At 41.2% G+C, this 22546-nt stretch overlaps 2 protein-coding genes across 8 annotated transcripts in view; one reads left to right on the top strand and one right to left on the bottom strand.

Annotated features, from left to right (window-relative positions):
* The window catches only part of SENP6 (SUMO specific peptidase 6), a 131536-nt gene extending 125086 nt beyond the window's left edge, over positions 1-6450 (bottom strand). For 4 of the 5 annotated variants that reach the window (XM_042253153.2, XM_027972291.3, XM_060419373.1 and 1 more), the window contains exon 1: positions 5933-6017. In XM_042253153.2, the coding sequence (XP_042109087.1) occupies positions 5933-5984 (52 nt within the window). In that variant the 5' untranslated portion in view covers positions 5985-6017. Of the gene's footprint in view, positions 1-5932 lie in introns of all 5 variants that reach the window. The other variant, XM_027972290.3, reaches the window with a different exon arrangement.
* Positions 6451-6717: 267 nt separating this feature from the next.
* Positions 6718-22546, top strand: part of FILIP1 (filamin A interacting protein 1) — a 313619-nt gene continuing 297790 nt past the window's right edge. For 2 of the 3 annotated variants that reach the window (XM_060419371.1, XM_060419369.1), the window contains exon 1: positions 6718-7939. The gene's annotated coding sequence lies outside the window, so the exon portion shown is untranslated. The remainder of the gene's footprint in view (positions 7940-22546) is intronic. The other variant, XM_060419370.1, reaches the window with a different exon arrangement.

The following is a 22546-nucleotide window of genomic DNA, read 5'->3' as shown; positions in this document are numbered from 1 at the left end:
ACTGTCTTCAATTTCAGTCTGAATTTTGCAATAAGCGCCACCTGGAAAGCCCCTATTCATATTCATGGAATGCCAATCATTTAGAAGAAATGGTACTTTAGTTCAGGAGATGTGGTGAAGTATTTACTATCCCCCACAAAAATGACAGACAGATTGGATTCTGAACTTGACCTGTATGTAAAAATAAAGTATAATTAAGGGAAAATGGAAAACACTTTTCATTTGGAAACATAAGCAGTTTTGCTGGATAGAGGACAACACTGCAGTAGTTCACACCAATCTCTTTGACAAAGTCCACAAAGGGAGAGAGGCCCAGAATGAAAACAAAGTAGGAAATACACACAGACACATACACATATGAAAGGGGAAGGAGAAAAAAATGGGAAAAAAAAATGGTTAGGCAGTTCGTAGAAGAAAAAAGATAAAGGGAAAGAAAGCTATTATAGGATGAATAAGAGAACTATAAAAAAAAAAAAAAAAAAAAAACAAATGAGAGAGGAGTTAGACGTGCCAGAGGTTCCACAGGTGAGAAAAGGAGAATATCAGAAGAGGAGGAGCTAACTAGAGCACCTTTGCCCTATACCACAAGTCTCCTAACTGACCTCACTGACATTCTTCTGCCCCTCCCTAGAGCATTCTACAAGTGGTAGACCTTGACCTTTTTTTGAAACAAACCTGAGGATGTTAACCCCAGTCTCCTCTTGTAACATTCTCCTTACTAGCACCATACGGTCCTCTCAGTTCCCTAAACATATCAGGCTTCCTCCACCCTGGCTAGAAAGCGGTCTCTCCACCTTTCCCTCTCTTATTCACCCTCCAAACTGCCCTCAGTTCAGTTCTGTCACTCAATCATGTCCAGCTCTTTGTGACCCCATTAACTGCAGCACACCAGGCCTCCCTGTCCATCACCAACTCCCAGAGTTCACCCAACCTCATGTCTATCGAGTCCGTGATGCCATCCAGCCATCTCATCCTCTGTCGTCCCCTTCTCCTCCTGCCCCCAATCCCTCCCAGCTTCAGCGTCTTTTCCAATGAGTCAACTCTTTGCATGAGGTGGCCAAAGTATTGGAGTTTCAGCTTTAGCATCAGTCCTTCCAAAGAACACCCAGGACTGATCTCCTTTAGGATGGACTGGTTGGATCTCCTTGCAGTCCAAGGGACTCTCAAGAGTCTTCTCCAACACCACAGTTCAAAAGCATCAATTCTTTGGCGCTCAGCCTTCTTCACAGTCCAACTCTCACATCCATACATGACTACTGGAAAAACCATAGCCTTGACTAGACGGACCTTAGTCAGCAGAGTAATGTCTTTGCTTTTTAATATGCTATCTAGGTTGGTCATAGCTTTCCTTCCAAAGAGTAAACGCCTTTTAATTTCATGGCTGCAATCACCATCTGCAGTGATTCTAGAGCCCCCAAAAATAAAGTCTGACACTGTTTCCACTGTTTCCCCATCTATTTCCCATGAAGTGATGGGACCAGATGCCAGGATCTTCGTTTTCTGAATGTTGAACTTCAAGCCAACCTTTTCACTCTCCTCTTTCACTTTCATCAAGAGGCTTTTTAGTTCCTCTTCACTTTCTGCCATAAGGGTGGTATCATCTGCATATCTGAGGTTACTGGTATTTCTCCCAGTAATCTTGATTCCAGCTTGTGCTTCTTCCAGCCCAGCATTTCTCATGATGGACTCTGCACATAAGTAAAATAAGCAGGGTGACAATATACAGCCTTAACATACTCCTTCTTCTATTTGGAACCAGTCTGTTGTTCCATGTCCAGTTCTAACTGTTGCTTCCTGACCTGCATATAGGTTTCTCAAGAGGCAGGTCAGGTGGTCTGTATTCCCATCTCTTTCAGAATTTTCCACAGTTCATTGTGATCCACACAGTCAAAGGCTTTGGCATAGTCAATACAGCAGAAATAGATGGTTTTCTGGACCTCTCTTGCTTTTTCCATGACCCAGCGGATGTTGGCAATTTGATCTCTGGTTCCTCTGCCTTTTCTAAAACCAGCTTGAACATCTGGAAGTTCACAGTTCACGTATTGCTGAAGCCTGGCTTGGAGAATTTTGAGCGTTATTTTACTAGCATGTGAGATGAGTGCAATTGTGCGGTAGTTTGAGCATTCTTTGGCATTGCCTTTCTTTGGGATTGGAATGAAAACTGACCTTTTCCAGTCCTATGGCCACTGCTGAGTTTTCCAGATTTGCTGGCATATTGAGCACGGCACTTTCACAGCATCATCTTCCAGGCTTTGAAACAGCTCAACTGGAATTCCATCACCTCCACTAGCTTTGTTTGTAGTTAGATCAAATTCTCATTATTACAAATAATCCCCATTTGTTGCACTTGACAGCTGTAATTTTACACTTACAAGTATGTTTATTTGATTACTGACTCTCTTCACTGGACTGGAAATTCCACCAAGAAATCTCCCCTGCCTACACTGTGCCTCTCCAGCACAGTACCTACAACATTATAGTTGCTCAGTAAGTATCTACTGAATGAATCAACAAAAGAAACCTCCCAAACTATCACAAGAGGGAAAGGGGCAGAAGACAACCTTAAATGAACAGAAGAGAAAGGAACAAATCAAACAGTAGGAAGAAAAAAAAAATCAATATAAACTGTGGCCTAATTCAATTCACACCATTTCAGTGTGATACTACACTGACAAAATAAAGCACAATAGTAACCAGTAGCTCTTTTTCCCTAGTGAAGGTGGGAAAAGAATTGGAATTAGTATTTTACTTCACAGTTTATGAGACTCTGAAGCAGTATTTAGAACACGGAAGACAAAGCACCTCAAACTTAAGATGACGAAAGCAGAGCTATGAGCGTCTCATTCCTCTACTCCATCTCAATAAATGGAGTCCCCCCACCCCCACCAAAACCTCAAACCAAAACCCTAGGAGTCATCTCTGATTCCTACTTTTCTCTGATCCTCAATATGCAATGCATTCAGAAGTTCTCAAACAGATCTTCCATCTAGCCCCTCCTATTCCCCGATGGCCACTGCTACCATCCTAATCCAAACCTGTCTATTTTTCAGACTGCTACAATATTCTCCTAACTAATGGCTCTGCTTTTACTCTTACTCTGTTTTAATTTACTCCAGGAACAAAGTTATTTTTTTAAAAAGATAAATTGTATCATTAACTCCATTGCCCCAAACTCTTCAGTGATTTCATACTTTTCAGAATCAAATAAAAATTCCTGAACTTTCATGATCTGCTCTCATATCTGTGCTTGTTACTGTGTTCTGTACTTACTACATTTCAGCCATAACGATCTTTTTTTAAGCAAATGAAATCCTATATCATCTTAGAACCTTTACAGCCATCGTCCTCTCTGCCATACTCTAGTCTCACAGTTATTACCTTAACACACGTGTGACCTCCACAGGAAGGCCTTTCCTGGCCTTAACACTATGCAAAATGGCTTTTTCTATGTGTTTCTTCCATAGCCTTTACTACACTATTATCTTCTTGTTTACTTCATTAACAAGAAATAAAGATGCTCCAGGTGCAAGAAATATGGTGAAAAGAAAAACTTATTGCTTTAATGGAGCTCGTATTTTTATAGGACTAAAAAACATGAAGACAAATTTATCATGTGAAAAGTGCTACCATGAAAAATAAAACAGAGGAATACCATGTTTGTACATGTGAGTATGGCAGCATGACATTTTACGTAGGCTGTCAGGTCTGAGCAGATCTAAAGAAGGAAACTATGCAACAACAACAAAAAAAGCGGTGAGATTGTTCTAAATGGATTAATTTTTAGTTATAAAAAGTCCCTCCTACTAAAATATAATTCCTATGAAGGAAAGGATCCTAACTATCTTATCCACTGCTTCCTTTACTTTGGTAAAGTGCCCAGCACAGAATAGGCTGATATAAATATTTGATGTGGCAAGCCATACTGGAGTATCTCATCATTAAAAGCGTAAAGAACCAAAAGAATGAAATATAAAAAAATATAAGTAGCCCTAAATGTCATCCCACTTATTTAGTAGTACTAAATATCAGCCTCTTATGCTCATATTCTAAACAAGGCACTATTCACTTGTTTATGCAAACGCTGAAAAAGAAGTGACGAAACTCAATTTTTTCCACTAGAGTAATTCATAGACCCTTAAGTTAGAATAAGCTAAAAGCGAAAGGAGAAGGCAATGGCAGCCCACTCCAGTATTCTTGCCTGGAAAATCCCATGGATGGAGGAGCCTGCTGGGCTGCAGTCCATGGGGTCGCTAAGAGTTGGACAGGACTGAGCGACTTCACTTTCACGCAATGGAGAAGGAAATGGTAACCCACTTCAGTGTTCTTGCCTGAAGAATCCCAGGGATGGGGGAGCCTGGTGGGCTGCCATCTATGGGGTCGCACAGAGTCGAACACGACTGAAATGACTTAGCAGCAGCAGCAACAGCTTTAAATTTACCTCAGCACTGTATCTGTTGGCCTTATTGATGCTCCTTCCATCCTCCCAATGTTCATCACATAGCACCACCTGTAACACAAGCTACACCACACTCTCAGCCTCTGACGGGTAACTAATCAGCCCAAATGAGAATGGAGGTCGAATGGAAGAAATATAAGTGAAGAAAACTCACAAGCTTTCCACATCTTCTTACTACAAATCTCATATAAAACTCTCATCATTTTTAAATAAAGGCTGGTTTGCATAACAAGGTAAAAAAAATTTTTTTGTTCTGCTATACTTTAAGAAGAATTAAGAATATTAATATTTCTTTTCCCACTCACTTCTACTGGTCTCTATTTGTTCACTGGACTGAGTGCCTACTGTGTTCCAGGCACTGTTCCCAATGCAGTTAAAACTGTAAACACAACATAAGCATCCTTCCACAGCCTCTTATAGGACTTTGTACCATAGTGAAGTTGTACTATCTTAAATCAGAAATGTTTCCAATTATTTTTAAAGTACTGCCTATATCCCAGGTGAAACTCATCTTTGCAAAATTTTCCAGAGGAGTTAATCCTTTTTTTCTTAATAATCACTGCACAGCAGACAGACCTGCTCTCCCGAACTGACTAATAAACCCAATTACCAGCATAATCAGTGAATCCACAGTCAAATTAAGCAATGAACATTAGAGTTCCTGAGCCACAACTACAACGGATTTAGCTGTACTGGGGGATCTTTATATTTGGCCAAAGAGCCAACACTATTACCCATTACCACCATCCCCAACAATAATATGTAGCTTTTGTTAACATTGGCTTAGTCCACCTACAGCAGATGTTTAACTTTTTCCTCACAAGTGAATAAAAATAGAATCACTTGAGCTTTGTCTGTTAGCTTGGGTGACGACCCCCAAATTGATAATGTGTATCTCGTTCTCTTTTCTCAGATACATGACTTCCTAAAACATGTTCAGCAAAACACATTTCTCACGGCCAGGCCTAACCTGAATGCTGGCTGCACAAGAAAGCCTGAAGCTCTGCGAAACAGAAAGGCCTGCGGGGCGGGGGGTGGGGGGTGTTAAGACAAGCTCCGGGAAACTACGTCTCCCCTCCCAAAGTGGTCTGGCCCCCGATTTCACCCAACCTTTTAGCAACTTGAAACTTTTCACAAACACCAAACAAGAGCCGAGCAGTCAGAGAAAGCAAAAAATGTCCAAAAAAAAAAAAAGACCCGTGCAGTCTCAGAGGACTCCCAAAAAGTCCGGCTCGCGGCCGGTCCACCGCCGCCCCCTCACAGCCTCCCGGGCGAGCCCCTCGCCGGGGCGGACTCGAACGCGGCGCCCCCGCAGCACCTTCCCTCCCCGCCATCGCCCCGGAGCCCCCGCCCCCCCCGGTCCTCCGCCGCCCCCCAAACGCCCCCGGCGCCCGTCACCGAATATCCGGGAATCAGGGGCCACATTTTCCTGTCTCTGCCCACCCCCAACCCCCACAAGGGCAGGAATAGACGTACCTTCCAGAAAAGTAATCTCCCCGGCGCTGCCGTCGCTCTTGCCAGCCGCCATCTTCCTCCTCCCACGCCGCCGCCGCCTTAATCCATGGCCCACACCGCCGCCGCCGCCGCCGCGTTCGCCGGGATGAGGGGCCGCGCCGCAGGAGGGTAGCCGCCGCAGGGTTGCGCGCCTGGACTCGGCCGTGAGGCGGGCGACGCTGCCTCGTCCGGACGGGCCTACACAAAAGCAGCCGGCTCCCGGGGCCTGTCCGCGGACGGGCGGCGAGGCCCGCAGCCTGGGCTGGCTCAGGCCCCGCCGGGCGAACGCGAGCGGCGACGGCGGCGACGGCGCTTCCCGGGCCCGGTGCCTCTCGGCCCGCGACTACCCATCCACCGCCCGCCCAGGCCGCCCTTGAAGCTTCCCCCAGCGGCGGGCCCGCAGGAAGAGGGGGGAAGAAGGCGAGCACACAGATGCGCTTCCCTCGGTCCCGGGCCGTAAGATGGCCGCACCCGCCGCGCCGGGGCGGCGAGGTCTCCGCGACCCACAGGCGCCCCCCGGGGCCCTCCGCTCCCTGTGCCGCCGCCGCCGCTACGGCCGCCTGCCCACCCCGCCCAGGCGCGAATGCATCAGCCGAGGCCTCTGCGACTGTCCATGTGGACAGGGGTGGGTCTCCGCTGCCACCGCCTCGCGTCCGTCGCCACAGCAGCTCCAGCCGCCGCCGCTCCTCCCCCACGGGCGCTGCTGCTGCTGCCGCCCGGCTCCCGCCCCCGCCCCGCCGCCGCCGCCCCCAGCGCGGCTCCCCCTCAGCAGCCCGGGCTCTCGCGCGGCGGAGAGGCTGCGGCGCCGCGCAGAGCCCGCCGCGTGGCGCCTGCCGCCCGGCCCTCCGTGGCGAGGGCCCAGCGCGGCGCCGGCTCGGCCCACACACGCCGGGTCGGAGCCGCCGGCGGGCCGGGCCGGCGCTGCCTTCGGCCTCCGTGGCAGCACGGTGGCCTGAGAAGGACTCAGTTCGTTCCTCTGAGGAGGCCTTCGGGCTTAGGCCATAGCCATCTGGAGAGAAAAGGTCGAGTGAGGTAGTGCGGTCACACATGTGGAGAGTGATTTGTCGTCTTCTTCATTTTAAAAACGTTTTCAAGGTAATTCATCACGGAAGTTGCTACAGTACCCTTTGGGTGACACTGTAATTTTTTTTTTTTAATGTCTTTTTGTGTACCTGAAACTTCAAAAGCCGTCCCGCTGCCTTGCCAGTCAGTCAGGCCTTATGACTACAGGTGACTGTGTCATGTTCGTTTTTCTTTTTTTAGTTAAAGAAATGTCATGTTCACTAATGAATATTTGGAAAATACAGAAAAGGAAAGAAATTATGCATAGTCCCACCACGAAACTCACGACTTCTTTTGGTGTGTAGTCTTCCAATCGAACATTTTTCTTAAATCCCTCACTGTCTTCCCTGGGGAAAAAACAAAAAACACAAATGTATGCTGTATATCCATGAAATTCAACAGCAACTGAAATGATACAGGAAAACTATGATTGAGTCAATCAAGGAATGAACTATTTTAATTGCCCTGAGGCCAAGGTATAAATCAAAAACTTTGTTTAAACCTTCTTTTAAAGTATTTTCCTAAGATGACGTAATAACCTTTCCTGACTTAGTAACTGAGTGATATAATGAATATGTTATCATTTGCTATTTTTGTTGCTTGGGGAGACTGAGTGTTAGTCGTGATGGTCTATGGCAGAGTCTGCCAATGACAGTATCCTGCTCAGGCTGGTAGATCATAGCCGCTTTTGGGAGACTGGACTCATCTGTACAGATTCTAAAATGAACTTTGGGAAAGAATTTTTGAGTTTAAAATCCATACATGCATTGAAAATGGAAGAAGGTGCCAGAAGTCTAGGAATATGGATGGCCTCTGAAAGCAGGAAAAGGCAAGGAAACATTCTTCCCTAGAGCTTCCAGGGAGCAAAGCTGACATCTGGATTTCAGCCCAATGAGACAGATGTTGGACCTCTGACCCTACAAAACTGTAAGATAATAAATTTCTAAATTGCCAAATTAATGGTAGTTTATTAGAGCAGCTGTGGAAAACTAATACCCATGAAATGAGTAAGAAGGTGCAGTTACAGAAAAGATGTCTTTTAAGCAATCTGAGTTAGGATCTTTCAAAGTCCACTATTTTATTTTTAAGTAGTGTGAATTTCAGTTTATTTCTTTGGTATTCCTTGATTTCGGTTTTAAAAGAGAAATACCCATTAAACCAATGGGTCTGAAACTTCAGCATGCATCAAAATCTCCTGAAAAGGCTTGTTAAAACAGATTGCTCTGCCCGTCGGCTGTAGTTCCTGATTTACTGGGTCTGGAGTGGGCCTTAGATTTGCATTTTTAACAAGTTCACTGGTGATGCAGAGCCTGCTGATCAGGGGACCCACAATGTGAAACCCTCTAGATTAACTGTCTCTAGATTCCTTTCCAGTTCAGTTATTCTTACTCTATGAGTCTGCAGTTTACTAATACAAGTGAAGTTATCAGTTTCCATATTCAAGTATAAAATTAAAGATATTCTCAGAAATCACTGTTCTTCCATATAAATATGATCAACTAAGAATTGATGGTATCATGTATCCCTTTATCCAGAATTCGGGGCCTAGAAAACTTCAGATTTAGGATATATCCCTGAAACTTAGATGTATTTAGTACGCATGCAAATATATACTTAGAATATTTATAAATATTTAATTTTTAACTATTTTATATATACAATTTGAAGCTCAGAGATATTACTGAGAATGCCTTTGGATATTAGAAATATGACTAATTACAAAACCAATACTCTGAGTTAGCCATTCAGTTTTTATGAAAAGCCTAACGTGTCTTTATCTTTTAAATTTAGCAAATTCCATTCAGATGTCAACGAACTTGTTAGTTTCTGTATTAAACAGTTTAATTCTGGTATATAAGATAGAGGAAAATTAGACTATTTCATATTTGAGTGAATGAGTAATTGCAATGGATATATTAAGCTACTTCATTTTTTCAAAATATTCCATTAAAGGAAATATAGGAAAAAAGGAAAATAAAAATAGAGTACTGCTGCCTAAAATTCTAACTCTAATCCATAGCTTTGCCAATCTCTTTTTACTCACTGTGGTCACGTACTCCCAAGGTTGAACCCTGGACCTACCTGTCTTCCAAACTCCCTGTAATGTGGTTGGAGACAGTAACTCAAAAAATCCCTGTCTCCAGTCACAACCACTGTGACCATTTGCAGTCTCATCACAATCCCTAAACACACCCTAATGCCTTCTCAACATTCCCACTCTCCTTAATCCACTAGAATTTGTCTTCTTTTCAGCAGAATGTGCTGATTCTACAATTTACAATCTTTGGGATGTTTTGACCACACCATAAGGTTGAGAGCTTTGCAGGCAGTGTAGCCTATCGAAACTGTTTCAAAATCATGTATTCAGGGGTCTCCATATCATGAATGCCTTCAGTTTATGTGCAGTCTGAGCCCTTGGAGAAAGAATAATCAGTGGTAATGACCAATGGACCAGTGGACCAGCATTTTCCAGGCTACAATCCTGTGCAGGTAGAATTCAGAAGAAAACAGAACTGAAAGAGTTCACAGGATTTGTTGGAAGGATGGAAGAGTGAGACCCTACCCAAAGCTCCTGCTCTCCTGGGATTGTCTATTCATCAATAGTGTTGCCATTCACTCAGCTTCACAAAACAGAAACCTAGAAATCATTCTTGACTCTTTTTTTTTTTTAATTAAATAGTCTTCAATCTATGGTACTTTTTACCATCCCACTGGCCCCACCCTAGTCCTAGGATCTATTACCTCTCAGCCATACTGCAGGAATAAGCACTTCAAACAGATCATTCCTTGTTCTCTCTGCCCCTCCTCTAATCCACTTCTCACACAAAAGCCACAGTAATCTTTTTTTTTTTCTCTTTAGTATGAATCAGATCAAAGCACTTTCAGTTTAAAACCATTCGAAGATTTCCCACTGCTCTTAGGATAAAATCCTAAACCTTTAATTGATCTGCCAGGCCCTCCCTTCCTACTTTACTAACCTCATCTTGCGTCATTTTTACTTCTTAATTTTGCTCCGAGCACTTTGTACTTGCTTCAGTTCCTCAAATACTACTTCTTTTCTACTTCAGGGCCTTTAAACATGTTTTACCTTTTATCTGTGTCTACAGAGTCCCATCAAGAGATGGGAATACCAGACCACCTGACCTGCCTCTTGAGAAATCGGTATGCAGGTCAGGAAGCAACAGTTAGAACTGGACATGGAACAACAGACTGGTTCCAAATAGGAAAAGGAGTATGTCAAGGCTGTATATTGTCACCCTGCTTATTTAACTTACATGCAGAGTACATCATGAGAAATGCTGGACTGGAAGAAACACAAGCTGGAATCAAGATTGCCAGGAGAAATATCAATAACCTCAGATATGCAAATGATACCACCCTTATGACAGAAAGTGAAGAGGAACTAAAAAACCTCTTGATGAAAGTGAAAGAGGAGAGTGAAAAAGTTGGCTTAAAGCTCAACATTCAGAAATGAAGATCATGGCATCTGGTCCCATCACTTCATGGGAAATAGATGGGAAACAGTGTCAGACTTTATTTTTGGGGGCTCCCAAATCACTGCAGATGGTGACTGCAGCCATGAAATTAAAAGATGTTTACTCCTTGGAAGAAAAGTTATGACCCACCTAGATAGCATATTCAAAAGCAGAGACATTACTTTGCCGACTAAGGTCCATCTAGTCAAGGCTATGGTTTTTCCAGTAGTCGTGTATGGATGTGAGAGTTGGACTGTGAAGAAGGCTGAGCACCGAAAAATTGATGCTTTGAAACTGTGGTGTTGGAGAAGACTCTTGAGAGTCCCTTGGACTGCAGGGAGATCCAACCAGTCCATCCTGAAGGAGATCAGCCCTGGGATTTCTTTGGAAGGACTGATGCTAAAGCTGAAACTCCGGTACTTTGGCCACTTCATGCGAAGAGTTGACTCATTGGAAAAGACTCTGATGCTGGGAGGGATTGGGGGCGGGAGGAAAAGGGGACGACAGAGGATGAGATGGCTGGATGGCATCACTGACTTGATGGACGTGAGTCTGAGTGAACTCTGGGAGTTGGTGATGGACAGGGAGGCCTGGCGTGCTACGATTCATGGGGTCGCAAAGAGTCGGACACGACTGAGCGACTGAACTGAACAGAGTCTTACACCAGTAGGTTAATACATTTCTACATTGAGATGAATACAAGTATATATAAACAAGTGGATACAGTATATTTAAAATAATCGTTGCCAAGGAAACTTCAGAGTTCTAGAACCCAGACTCCTTAGAGACTATCTAATATAATACTTAAAGAGATCCAGAAAATACCTTTGCCCAAAGTTGCATTGTGGTAGAAATTTAGGAAAAATACTTTAAAAAAGATCAATAGTCCAGGTATGAACCCAGGGTTTGGCTTTGAAGATTTTGCTTAAAAAACTTGACCTAGGAACTGACAAAAAGAAGTGTGGTATTGGTAATAGATACATAGTAACACAAGCTTCCTCTCTGTCTATGGCTATAAATTCTTTGTATCACAGCTGGTGTTTCTGCTATTTTAGCCAGACTTAAAGTGCTGTTTGTAAAACTATACTTGAATAAACTGACTCTTACATTATGCTGCTGCTGCTGCTAAGTTGCTTCAGTCGTGTCTGACTCTGTGCGACCCCATAGACGGCAGCCCACCAGGCTCCCCCGTCCCTGGGCTTCTCCAGGCAAGAACACTGGAGTGGGTTGCCATTTCCTTCTCCAATGCATGAAAGTGAAAAGTGAAAGGGAAGTCTCTCAGTTGTGTCCAACTCTGAGCGACCCCATGCACTGCAGCCCAGCAGGCTCCTCCATCCCTGGGATTTTCCAGGCAAGAGTGCTGGAGTGGGGTGCCATCGCCTTCTCCTGGTGGGCCTTAATAGTTGTTAATAGAATAGCAACGCGATTTTATTTTTTAAAATTTCTTCTTAATGCAGATTTTGATACAGTAGGTTAGGGTAGAGCCTGGGATTCTCAGGTTTTTTATTTGTTTACCAGGCCAGACAGCAAGTAGGATCTTAGTTCCCTGACTAGGGATTGAAACCATGACCCCTTAACTAGAAGTGGAGAATCTTAACCACTGGACTGCCAGGGTAGTCCTGCAACCCTCTTTTAATATATTTCCTTGAAAATGCACCTATAAATCTTGTTCTTTTAAACACCACACTTAGAAGCATAGCATATGGTTAGTCCATGACTAAATATAAGCTTCAAAAGACAGAGATTCTGAAAGTTATGTCTGGTTGATGGTTTGAAGGGCAAAGTACATTTGTGTCAGATGCACTGTGTGGCTAAAAAATTTTGAAAAATAATGAAATGAACCTTGAATGTTTTTAGTACATGAGAATCTTGTATGTGTTTTTGTTATACATTTATTAAATGTAATTTCTTCATTGTAATATTCCACTTCACTTTCAACTTGTTGATTATATTATTTTTGCTCTTGTTTAATCCTACTATGCTTCATGTTCCTTCCAGTTCTTTTAGACAATGCTTGTGTGTCCCTCTTTCATGTTCCAGTCTTTTTCCTAGGACTTTATCATGCAGTTTAGTTGCTAAAATTTTAATGTTTAAAAATTTAACTTTTGATTAAGTGAAAAACATTTTTTTAATTATAAATGAATATATCCTCAAAATAACACATTTCTTGTAATAGTCAATTTCTACCATGTACCTTCAGTGTCAACAATTATAGCTATAAATTAATACCTTCAATGTCAACAATTTATATAAACTTATATAAATATAAGTTTTCTGGTGATCAGGGCTGAATTTTTAGTTTCCTGGGTCCTAGGCACTTTTATCTTCATGGGCCCTTCCTCCACAAAAAATATTTTTTTTTTTCACAGCCACCAGTATTTATTTTTTATAAGTTCACATTCATAACCATTTTCCCACTAGGAAATTAGCTAAAAATTTTAAGTATATTTAAAGTTGGTGAAGCTACTGTGAGCTGAATATTCTCATTCACTGATGCTGTTAATTTAAAGAAGAATAAACTTTCTGGAAAGCCGTTTGACAAAAAGTGTATCAAGGTTTAAAAGTTCTGTTTCATCTGTCTCTATTATATGCGCGTTTATGCGTGCGTGTGTGCATGCTCAGCCGTGTCCCACTCTTCGTGACCCCTGGACTGTAGCCCGCCAGGCTCCTCTGTGCATGGGATTTCCCAGGTAAGAGTACTGGAGTGGGGTGCCATTTCCTTCTCCAGGAGATCTTCCTGACCCAGGGATCAAACCTGCATCTTTTGCACTGCATTGCAGGCAGATTCTTTACCACTGAGCCACTGGGGAAGCCCCTCCCCACTATATCTTGGAGATAATAGGTAGTTTATTAATTTGGAATTCTATGTATATATTTTTTATTTAATTTTTTAAGATGAGGTGTAGTTGGTTTATAATATTAGTTTACAACATAGTGATTCAAAATTTTTATAGATTATACTATTTAAAGTTATTATAAAACATTGGCTATATGACCTGTGCTACACAGTATATTCCTATAGCTTATTTACTTTACACATAGGAGGTTTTACGTCTTGATTCCCCACCTTACCTTGCCCCTCCACCTTTCCTCTCCCTACTGGTAAACACTAGCTTGTTCTCTGTATCTGTGATTCTATTTCTATTTTGTAATATTCATTCATTTATTTTTTAGATTCCACTTTAAGTAATACCATATTTGTCTTTTACTGTATGGCTTATCTCACTAAGCATAATCCCATCTGAGCCCATCTATGTTGTTGCAAATACCAAAATTTCACTCATGCATGTGTGCGTGTGTGTGTGTATACATGGAATACTAAATATATGAGATATATATTATACACACACAACACTGTGTGTGTGTTCCGTGTATGACTTACTAGGTATATTATCAAGATCTCATAACCAACATTTACTGAACATCTACTGTTATTTTTATTTTATGAGGAGAAACTGAGATCCAATAGGCTAAATAACTCTTCCAGGGTGTTTTTTTGTCCTCCCCACCTCCACCTAGAAGGGAATAGAACTGAGATTTGAGCCCACATCCATCTAGCCTCCAAAGTTCATAGTCTCCTATCATTATCTTGTGGATAATGATCCCAGAGGTAGATATGATCAATGGGCCTAGAAACCAGCTTTTAAACATGAAATAATGCACTAAAAATGGTAAAGAAATGTATTTCCTCGATCATCATTGTATTTTTCCTGTTTATTGAACTCTGCTGATGGCTTTCTTCTTTTAGGCTCTTGACTCCTGAGTCCTTGCTTCCAGTTAATAGCAGCAAAAAAATGAAGTAATGGCTTGCAATGTAATTTTCTGAGAGTGCTGTTCTATAATGCTGACTAAAGCTGACTAGGGTTTTGCATCTTTCATTACTTTCACTTTTCAGTTTAAACTGCTTCCTCTCTTCTGCAAAACACAAAACAAGTAAAGGTAACTTGCACTGAAGAGTTTTAGACATTAAAAATCTTCACCTTGTGAGGTTAAAAGCCTCATTTTATAGCTAACTTCTCATCCATTTTTCTTAGTATTTTCTCATTATAAATATAAACACATTAGATAATTTCTTTTTCCATCCATGTGTGTGTATCTTCCTCATTCCTTTCTGTCCTCTGATTCTTTTATTCCTCAAGAACATGATGTAAATGTAGGCCATTTTATAAAGTTGTGTTTTTTAAGAAGATGCTTTGGTGATCTCAAAGTTTACAAAACCTTTTCCCCCACCCCAATGTAAAGGGACTACAGTGTTTTCAGTAATCACAGACATAATAAACTAGGTACCAAAAAATACTAATGTATTCCGTTCAGTTCAGTTCAGTCTCTCAGTCGTGTCTGACTCTTTGCATCCCCGTGAATCGCAGCACGCCAGGCCTCCCTGTCCATCACCATCTCCCGGAGTTCACGCAAACTCACGTCCATCGAGTCGGTGATACCATCCAACCATCTCATCTTCTGTCATCCCCTTTTCCTCCTGCCCCTAATCCCTCCCAGCATCAGAGTCTTTTCCAATGAGTCAACTCTTTGCATGAGGTGGCCAAAGTATTGGAGTTTCAGCTTTAGCACCATTCCTTCCGAAGAACACCCAGGGCTGATCTCCTTCAGAATGGACTGATTGGATCTCCTTGCAGTCCAACGGACTTTCAAGAGTCTTCTCCAACACCACAGTTCAAAAGCATCAATTCTTTAGCTCTCAGCTTTCTTCACAGTCCAACTCTCGCATCCGTACATGACCACAGGAAAAACCATAAAGTGAAGTCGCTCAGTCGTGTCCGACTCTCTTTGTGACCCCATGGACTGTAGCCTTCCAGGCTCCTCTGTCCATGGGATTTTCCAGGCAATATACTGTAGTGGATTGCCATTTCCTTCTCCTGGGGATCTTCCCAACCCAGGGATTGAATCCGGGTCTCTCGCACTGTAGACAGATACTTTACCATCTGAACCACCAGGGAAGTCCATAGCCTTGACTAAATGGACCTTTGTTGGCAATGTCTCTGCTTTTCCCTATGCTATCTAGGTTGGTCATAACTTTCCTTCCAAGGAGTAAGCGTCTTTTAATTTAATGGCTGCAGTCACCAATTGCAGTGATTTGGGAGCCCAAAAAAATAAAGTCTGACACTGTTTCCACTGTTTCCCCATCTATTTCCCATGAAGTGTTGGGACCAGATGCCATGATCTTTGTTTTCTAAATGTTGAGCTTTAAGCCAACTTTTTCACTCTCCTCTTTCACTTTCATCAAGAGGCTTTTTAGTTCCTCTTCACTTTCTGCCATAAGGGTGGTGTCATCTGCATATCTGAGGTGATTGATATTTCTCCTGGCAATCTTGATTCCAGCTTGTGCTTCTTCCAGCCCAGCATTTCTCATGAGGGACTCTGCACATAAGTAAAATAAGCAGGGTGACAATATACAGCCTTAACATACTCCTTCTCCTATTTGGAACCGGTCTGTTGTTCCATGTCCAGTTCTAACTGTTGCTTCCTGACCTGCATATAGGTTTCTCAAGAGGCAGGTCAGGTGGTCTGGTATTCCCACCTCTTTCAGAATTTTCCACAGTTTATTGTGATCCACACAGTCAAAGGCTTTGGCATAGTCAATAAAGCAAAAATAGATGGTTTTCTGGACCTCTCTTGCTTTTTCCATAACCCAGCTGATGTTGGCACTTTGATCTCTGGTTCCTCTGCCTTTTCTAAAACCAGCTTGAACATCTGGAAGTTCACGGTTCACATATTGCTGAAGCCTGGCTTGGAGAATTTTGAGTGTTACTTTACTAGCATGTGAGATGAGTGCAGTTGTGCAGTAGTTTGAGCATTCTTTGGCATGGCCTTTCTTTGGGATTGGAATGAAAACTGACCTTTTCCAGTCCTGTGGCCATTGCTGAGTTTTCCAAATTTGCTGGCATATTGAGTGCAGCACTTTCACAGCATCATCTTTCAGGATTTGATATAGCTCAACTGGAATTCCATCACCTCCACTAGCTTTGTTAGTAGTAATGCTTTCTAAGGCCCACTTGACTTCACATTCCAGGATGTCTGGCTCTAGGTGAGTGATCATACCATCATGATTATCTGGGTCATGAAGATCTTTTTTGTACAGTTCTTCTGTGTATTCTTGCCACCTCTTCTTAATATCTTCTGCTTCTGTTAGGTCCAGACCATTTCTGTCGTTTATCAAGACCATCTTTGCATGAAATATTCCCTTGGTATCTCCAATTTTCTGGAAGAGATCTCTAATCTTTCCCATTCTATTGTTTTCCTCCAATGTATTACAAGGATAGATAAGTAATCAGAAGTGTTGTGGAGTATCCACATAATGAAATGCTTTGCAGCTGTTTCCCAGTGAGGTAGATCTATTTGTGCTTTTCAGGAAAGCATCCGTGATTGATTGAAAAGAAAAACCAAATTACAGACCAGTTCAATTTCATTTTTAAAGATAAATTTTTAAGTTTATATAGCTAATCTGTGTAGTGTAGGCTATTTCCAATGAAAGAGATTAGAAGGTTGATATAGAGGACTTTGTCTTCTTTTAATGGAATTTTAAGTAGTTTTTGGATTGTAGGTAACTAGTGTTTTTCAGTATTTTCAAATAATTTTAAACTAACTAAAGAGAAGGAAATGGCAACCCACTCCAGTATTCTTACCTGGAAAATTCCGTGGACAGAGGAGCCTGCAGGCTACAGTCCATGGGGTCGCAAAATGTCAGCCGTGGCTAAGCGACCGAGCACAACAAATAAATAAAACTATATTTTAAGACATTTACCTCAAAACTCAAAAGTTTAACAGTATTAACTTACTTTTTCATAAAAATATATGTTTTCCTGAAACAAAAATATGGTCATTGTGCACTTGCCCAGCTGGTATATTTTTCTTTATCTGTCAGGCCTTGACCATCTTTGAGGACTTAAATTTTAGATGTGAAAATAAAAGAGTTCTATGATCTTATAAGTTGTAAAACTGTATACAAGTCAGAACTGAATTTGGACAACTGCAGTTGACTCCTCTATTTTCTGTTTCTTTATTATTATGAGCTTGAAGAAAAGCTTGAATTATTAAAAATGTAGAACTTATATGGTGACTATTAAGCCTATAATACAGACATGTACTATGACCTCTGTTTTAATTATTAGAAAAGCAAAGAGTATAATATTATTAAGAATAGATACCAGCCTTTATCCATAATGTGACAAATTAGAGATTATATTCTTATGAAATCATGATAAAGATTAGAGGTTAGATAAAGAGGGAAGATATGGCAGGCCTTTAACCTGGAATTACTTAAAGAATGTTTATGATTATCTCCTTTTGGGAAAAAGTCATTATTTAGTTTGGAGTGGAATGCATTATACAGTGAATCAGAGAACATTATATGCTTGTCATCTCCCCCATGTCCATGAAAGTTTTCTATTTTCTATATACTACTGAACTTTTGGTTTGGTTCTGCCAATGAGTGTTCACTATGTGAAGGCTCTAGCCACTTATGTAACAAACTTGGCCGAGCAGGACGAGTTCCTGCTTCTGATCAACAGGAACAGGCTAGGGTGTACTGTGTGAAATCTGAACTGTGGCTACAAACGCCAGTGCTGAGACCCCACCTTGCCTCTCTAGCCTCTTTCCCCAGTCAGGCTTTGTGGATGACTTACGGACAAGCCATGGTCCTGAAGACCATTCATTACCACCAAGGCATTAGACACTTCTCTCTGCCCTGGGAAGGCTCTGAGGACTGTGAGCACTGTCTGCCCTGAGGCCAGGCATAAAGGAATAGGGAGACAGGGAACTGTGCCATTTCCTTCTTACCTGCTGTTGTCACTAAGTCAGCCAACTTGAGAAAAATATAAGTACCTGATCTACCTCTTTCAAGTCACGTGGATAGGTCTGTCTTTGGTGTCTTCAATAGATTTAGAATCTGTCTGAAATATGTGGGTTTAGAAATGAACTAGAAATGTGTATGCTTATCCCTAAGGGGCTTGCCTGGTGGCTCAGATGGTAAAGAATTTGCCTGCAATGCAAGAGACCCAGGTTCAATCCCTGGGTCAGGAGGATCCCCGAAGAAGTGAATGGCTACCCACTCCAGTATTTTTGCCTGGAGAATTCCATGGACGGAGGGGCCTGGAGAGCTACAGTCCATAGAGTTCAAAAGGAATTTTTTAAATTGTTATAATAATGTAAAATCTTCTACAGTAAAATCTCTCAGTCATAACGAGAGAAAAAAATACTGGCCCACAGTTCATTCTGCTGTGTGATAAAAACAATTACTCTAGTATTATTGATATAGTTGACACATTTAAGTAATATAGGAATCTCTACCTTCCCTCACAATGGCAGAAAAATCAAACCCAATGTAAAACTAGATATCACATTTAATAGATATTCAATAAACATTTGCTGAATTACAAATTGCAGTCTTTTCGTTTTTTGGAGCCTGGGCTTATTAAAGGTTCAGTAAGTTGTAGCCAAGCTACCTGGACTGGAATTTCAGTGGTGCACTGTGATGTGAACATTTTTCCTCATATGGAAATAAGGTCAGGCCTTAAGCACTAACTTGGCCTCCTCTTAGTGACAGAATTAAGCATTCCATTCATTTGTATCATTATATTTTGTTTAATCTTCATAGTTCTTTCTTTCTTTTTACTGTTTTAATAGTAAAATGTAAAATCTTTAAGTCATCAGTCTTCCAACCTAAGTGGCTTTGTGGTCATACACTACAAAATGTAGTATTCTTCTGAATACCTGTTTTAATCATCAGGAAATTTCTCTAACCTGATAACAGACTTAAAACACTAGATTGTAATATGAAATAATTTTATCAATTAAATGACTTTCTATTAAGTTTATAGAAGAACTTTGCCTAAGCCTACATAAATAACTATACTCACTTTATCCTCACAATTTTAGGCCGATCATGTATTTTGCGTTACTTTTATGAATTTGCAGTCAAAGAAGCTGATTTTTAAAGTGTCTTCTTCAATGTCTTTGTCAATGCCACAAATAGATTTTAGGGTCCTAGACCCTGAGGGCGCCTCAGCAAGGCTTTGGGTGTGCTTGGTTTGCATAACCCAGTCAGGCTAAATCCACTAACCCTGGCATAGTGATTACTTCCGATAAGCCCATCTAGTTCTGAAATACACCTTGACAAAGGTGTGACGTTCTCTATCACCATGAAGTTAGCATCATCTTGACAGGTTGGCTAACTAGCAGTTTCACACTGATTATGTTAGTCCCTTTCAGAGTGTGAGCTTTGTGATATTGTCCTCTTTGTACACCACGTAGAGTGAATGTGCACGGCTTAAGGTTGGAGACAACCAAGTACGGAAAGAGAAAAGTTAAGGTCATACAAAAGGTTGTTTTAGCTGCAACCAACTGGTAGCAGTCCTTTTCTTCTGAGAAGAGAGCTAAGATAGAAGGGAGATTGACCTTTTATCATATATCCTTTTCTACTTTTTGAGTTTCGTATCTTTCCTTTATGTTATCTAGTAAAAAGTTATTATATTATTTTTTAATTTTATTTTTACTTTATTTTACTTTACAATACTGTATTGGTTTTGCCATACATTGACATGAATCCACCATGGGTGTATACGAACTCCATTATATAGTCATCTGAAAAGTTCTCCGGACACTTTTGTAGTTCTCACCTCCTAAACTGGTTTACTACACATGTTACAGTCATGTTAATGAGCTGGTGCCCCTGGGAGTTTCTTTATTTCAGTTGTCAGTCTGTAGTAGTTGACTTGTAATGATTCATGCACATTGCCTTTCCTTCTTTAACAAGTACAACCACCATCAATTCTCCACTTTCAAAATTATACTCTTGCCTCTATTTTTTTTTTAAAAAACCTCTCATAGCTCAATCTGACAATATTAAACTCTCCAAGAATGCTTATCTTTAACATTTTTTAATGTCACCTCTTGAGAAACCTATATGCAGGTCAGGAAGCAACAGTTAGAACTGGACATGGAACAAAATACTGGTTCCAAATAGGAAAAGGTGTGCATCAAGGCTATATATTGTCACCCTGCTTATTTAACTTATATGCAGAGTACATCATGAGAAACGCTGGACTGGAAGAAGCACAAGCTGGAATCAAGATTGCCAGGAGAAATATCAATCACCTCAGATATGCAGATGACACCACCCTTATGGCAGAAAGTGAAGGAGAACTAAAAAGCCTCTTGATGAAAGTAAAAGAGGAGAGTGGAAAAGTTGGCTTAAAGTTCAACATTCAGAAAACGAAGATCATGGCATCTGGTCCCATCACTTCATGGGAAATAGATGGGGAAACAGTGGAAACAGTGTCAGACTTTATTTTTTTTGGCTCCAAAATCACTGCAATTGGTGACTGCAGCCATGAAATTAAAAGATGCTTACTCCTTGGAAGAAAAGTTATGACCAACCTAGATAGCATATTGAAAAGCAGAGACATTACTTTGCCAACAAAGGTCCATCTAGTCAAGGCTATGGTTTTTCCTATGGTCATGTATGGATGCAAGAGTTCGACTGTGAAGAAAGCTGAGTGCCAAATAATTGATGCTTTTGAACTGTGGTATTGGAGAAGACTCTTGCAAGTCCTTTGGACTGCAAGGAGATCTAACCAGTCCATTCTAAAGGAGATCAGTCCTGGGTGTTCATTGGAAAGACTGATGCTAAAGCTGAAATTCCAATACTTTGGTCACCTCATGCAAAGAGTTGACTCATTGGAAAAGACTCTGACGCTGGGAAGGATGGGGGGCAGGAGGAGAAGGGGATGACAGAGGATGAGATGGCTGGATGGCATCACCGACTCGATGGACATGAGTTTGGGTGAACTCCAGAAGTTGGTAATGGACAGGGGCCTGGCGTACTGCGGTTCATGGGGTCGCAAAGAGTCGGACACAACAGAACGACTGAACTGAACTGAACATCAAATAGCTACAGTTTGGAAGCCACTAAATTTGGTTAAGAATAGGAAGTGTGTTTATAGATTTCTTTATGTCTCCTATAGTATAGTAATTTGAACATGGAAAGTACTTAATAATTGTTCATCTGATAATGAACCAAATATTCTAACATCAAAACACCACGGGATTCTGAATGCACACTTTATTTTAGGTAATATTGCTGTTAATGCAGGTGAGGGCTTAACTTTTAACATGCACCTGCTGAGATCAAGTTTCCTCTGCTCCTTAGTGTGTGCAAAACAACTAGTCTGTATTTTCCAGATATTTCTAACGTATTTTTTACGTTATTTTAACCACTAGTCACCAAAATTAAACTCCTAGCCACAAAATCATTTTAAACGTGGCATGTCTGTGAAACAAACTCAGAAGAATCCAAAAGCATGATGTAATCCTGTGCTGATTTCAAATACTAACCACCCTGCCTGCATGCCTTCTTGTATGTGTATTGTTACTTACATATTCTTATTGTAGGTATATAATTTAATCTTTGTTTTGAAAAATATTCAGCCATACTTCTCACTTGGTGTATGTTACCCATGAGCTTCAAAATACACAGACTGGAATCCCTTGTGAATGTCCCTATATCCATGCAAGACTGTGGGAGATGACTTAGTAGTCTTTAGCAGTGTCTTTAGGTATTTTGGAAAACAAACCCATTTAGGTGGCTGGAAGTTAGAGCCTTTATGTGACTGAGTCCATGCTGTAATGTGTCACGTGACAGGAGGATTTAGACTGCACATATATGTATAAACAAACACCAAATATTCTTCAGACTCAAGTCTGTTGAGATTATTGTTAATAATACTAATACTGATGTGGCCTTTGTTACTAATCTGATTAATGTGAGCAATGTTATTGTGATTATTCTTTCAAATATTCATGGCTGAGTAGACCAATAGGTGATCAGCTTTCAATGCATGAAGAATGTCCTTTGGTTAGCAGACACCAGCATTACCTCAGCCAACATGTGAAATTTCTTTGAAGAAATAACCTTACTATTTGTTAACAAGTTAATGGGATGAGTTATTATTGACTAATATTCCACAGCACTTCTATGAATTTTAAGTCAGTACCCTAGGTATAGTTTCTTGATGATCATAAATGCATCAGAGAATTTTTTTGT

The sequence above is a fragment of the Ovis aries genome, chromosome 8 (genome assembly GCF_016772045.2).
Source record: "Ovis aries strain OAR_USU_Benz2616 breed Rambouillet chromosome 8, ARS-UI_Ramb_v3.0, whole genome shotgun sequence".
In the NCBI taxonomy this organism is placed as follows: Eukaryota; Metazoa; Chordata; class Mammalia; order Artiodactyla; family Bovidae; genus Ovis; species Ovis aries.
The sequence above is the reverse complement of the archived record's forward strand: the minus strand, read 5'-3'. Positions and strand labels throughout refer to the sequence as shown.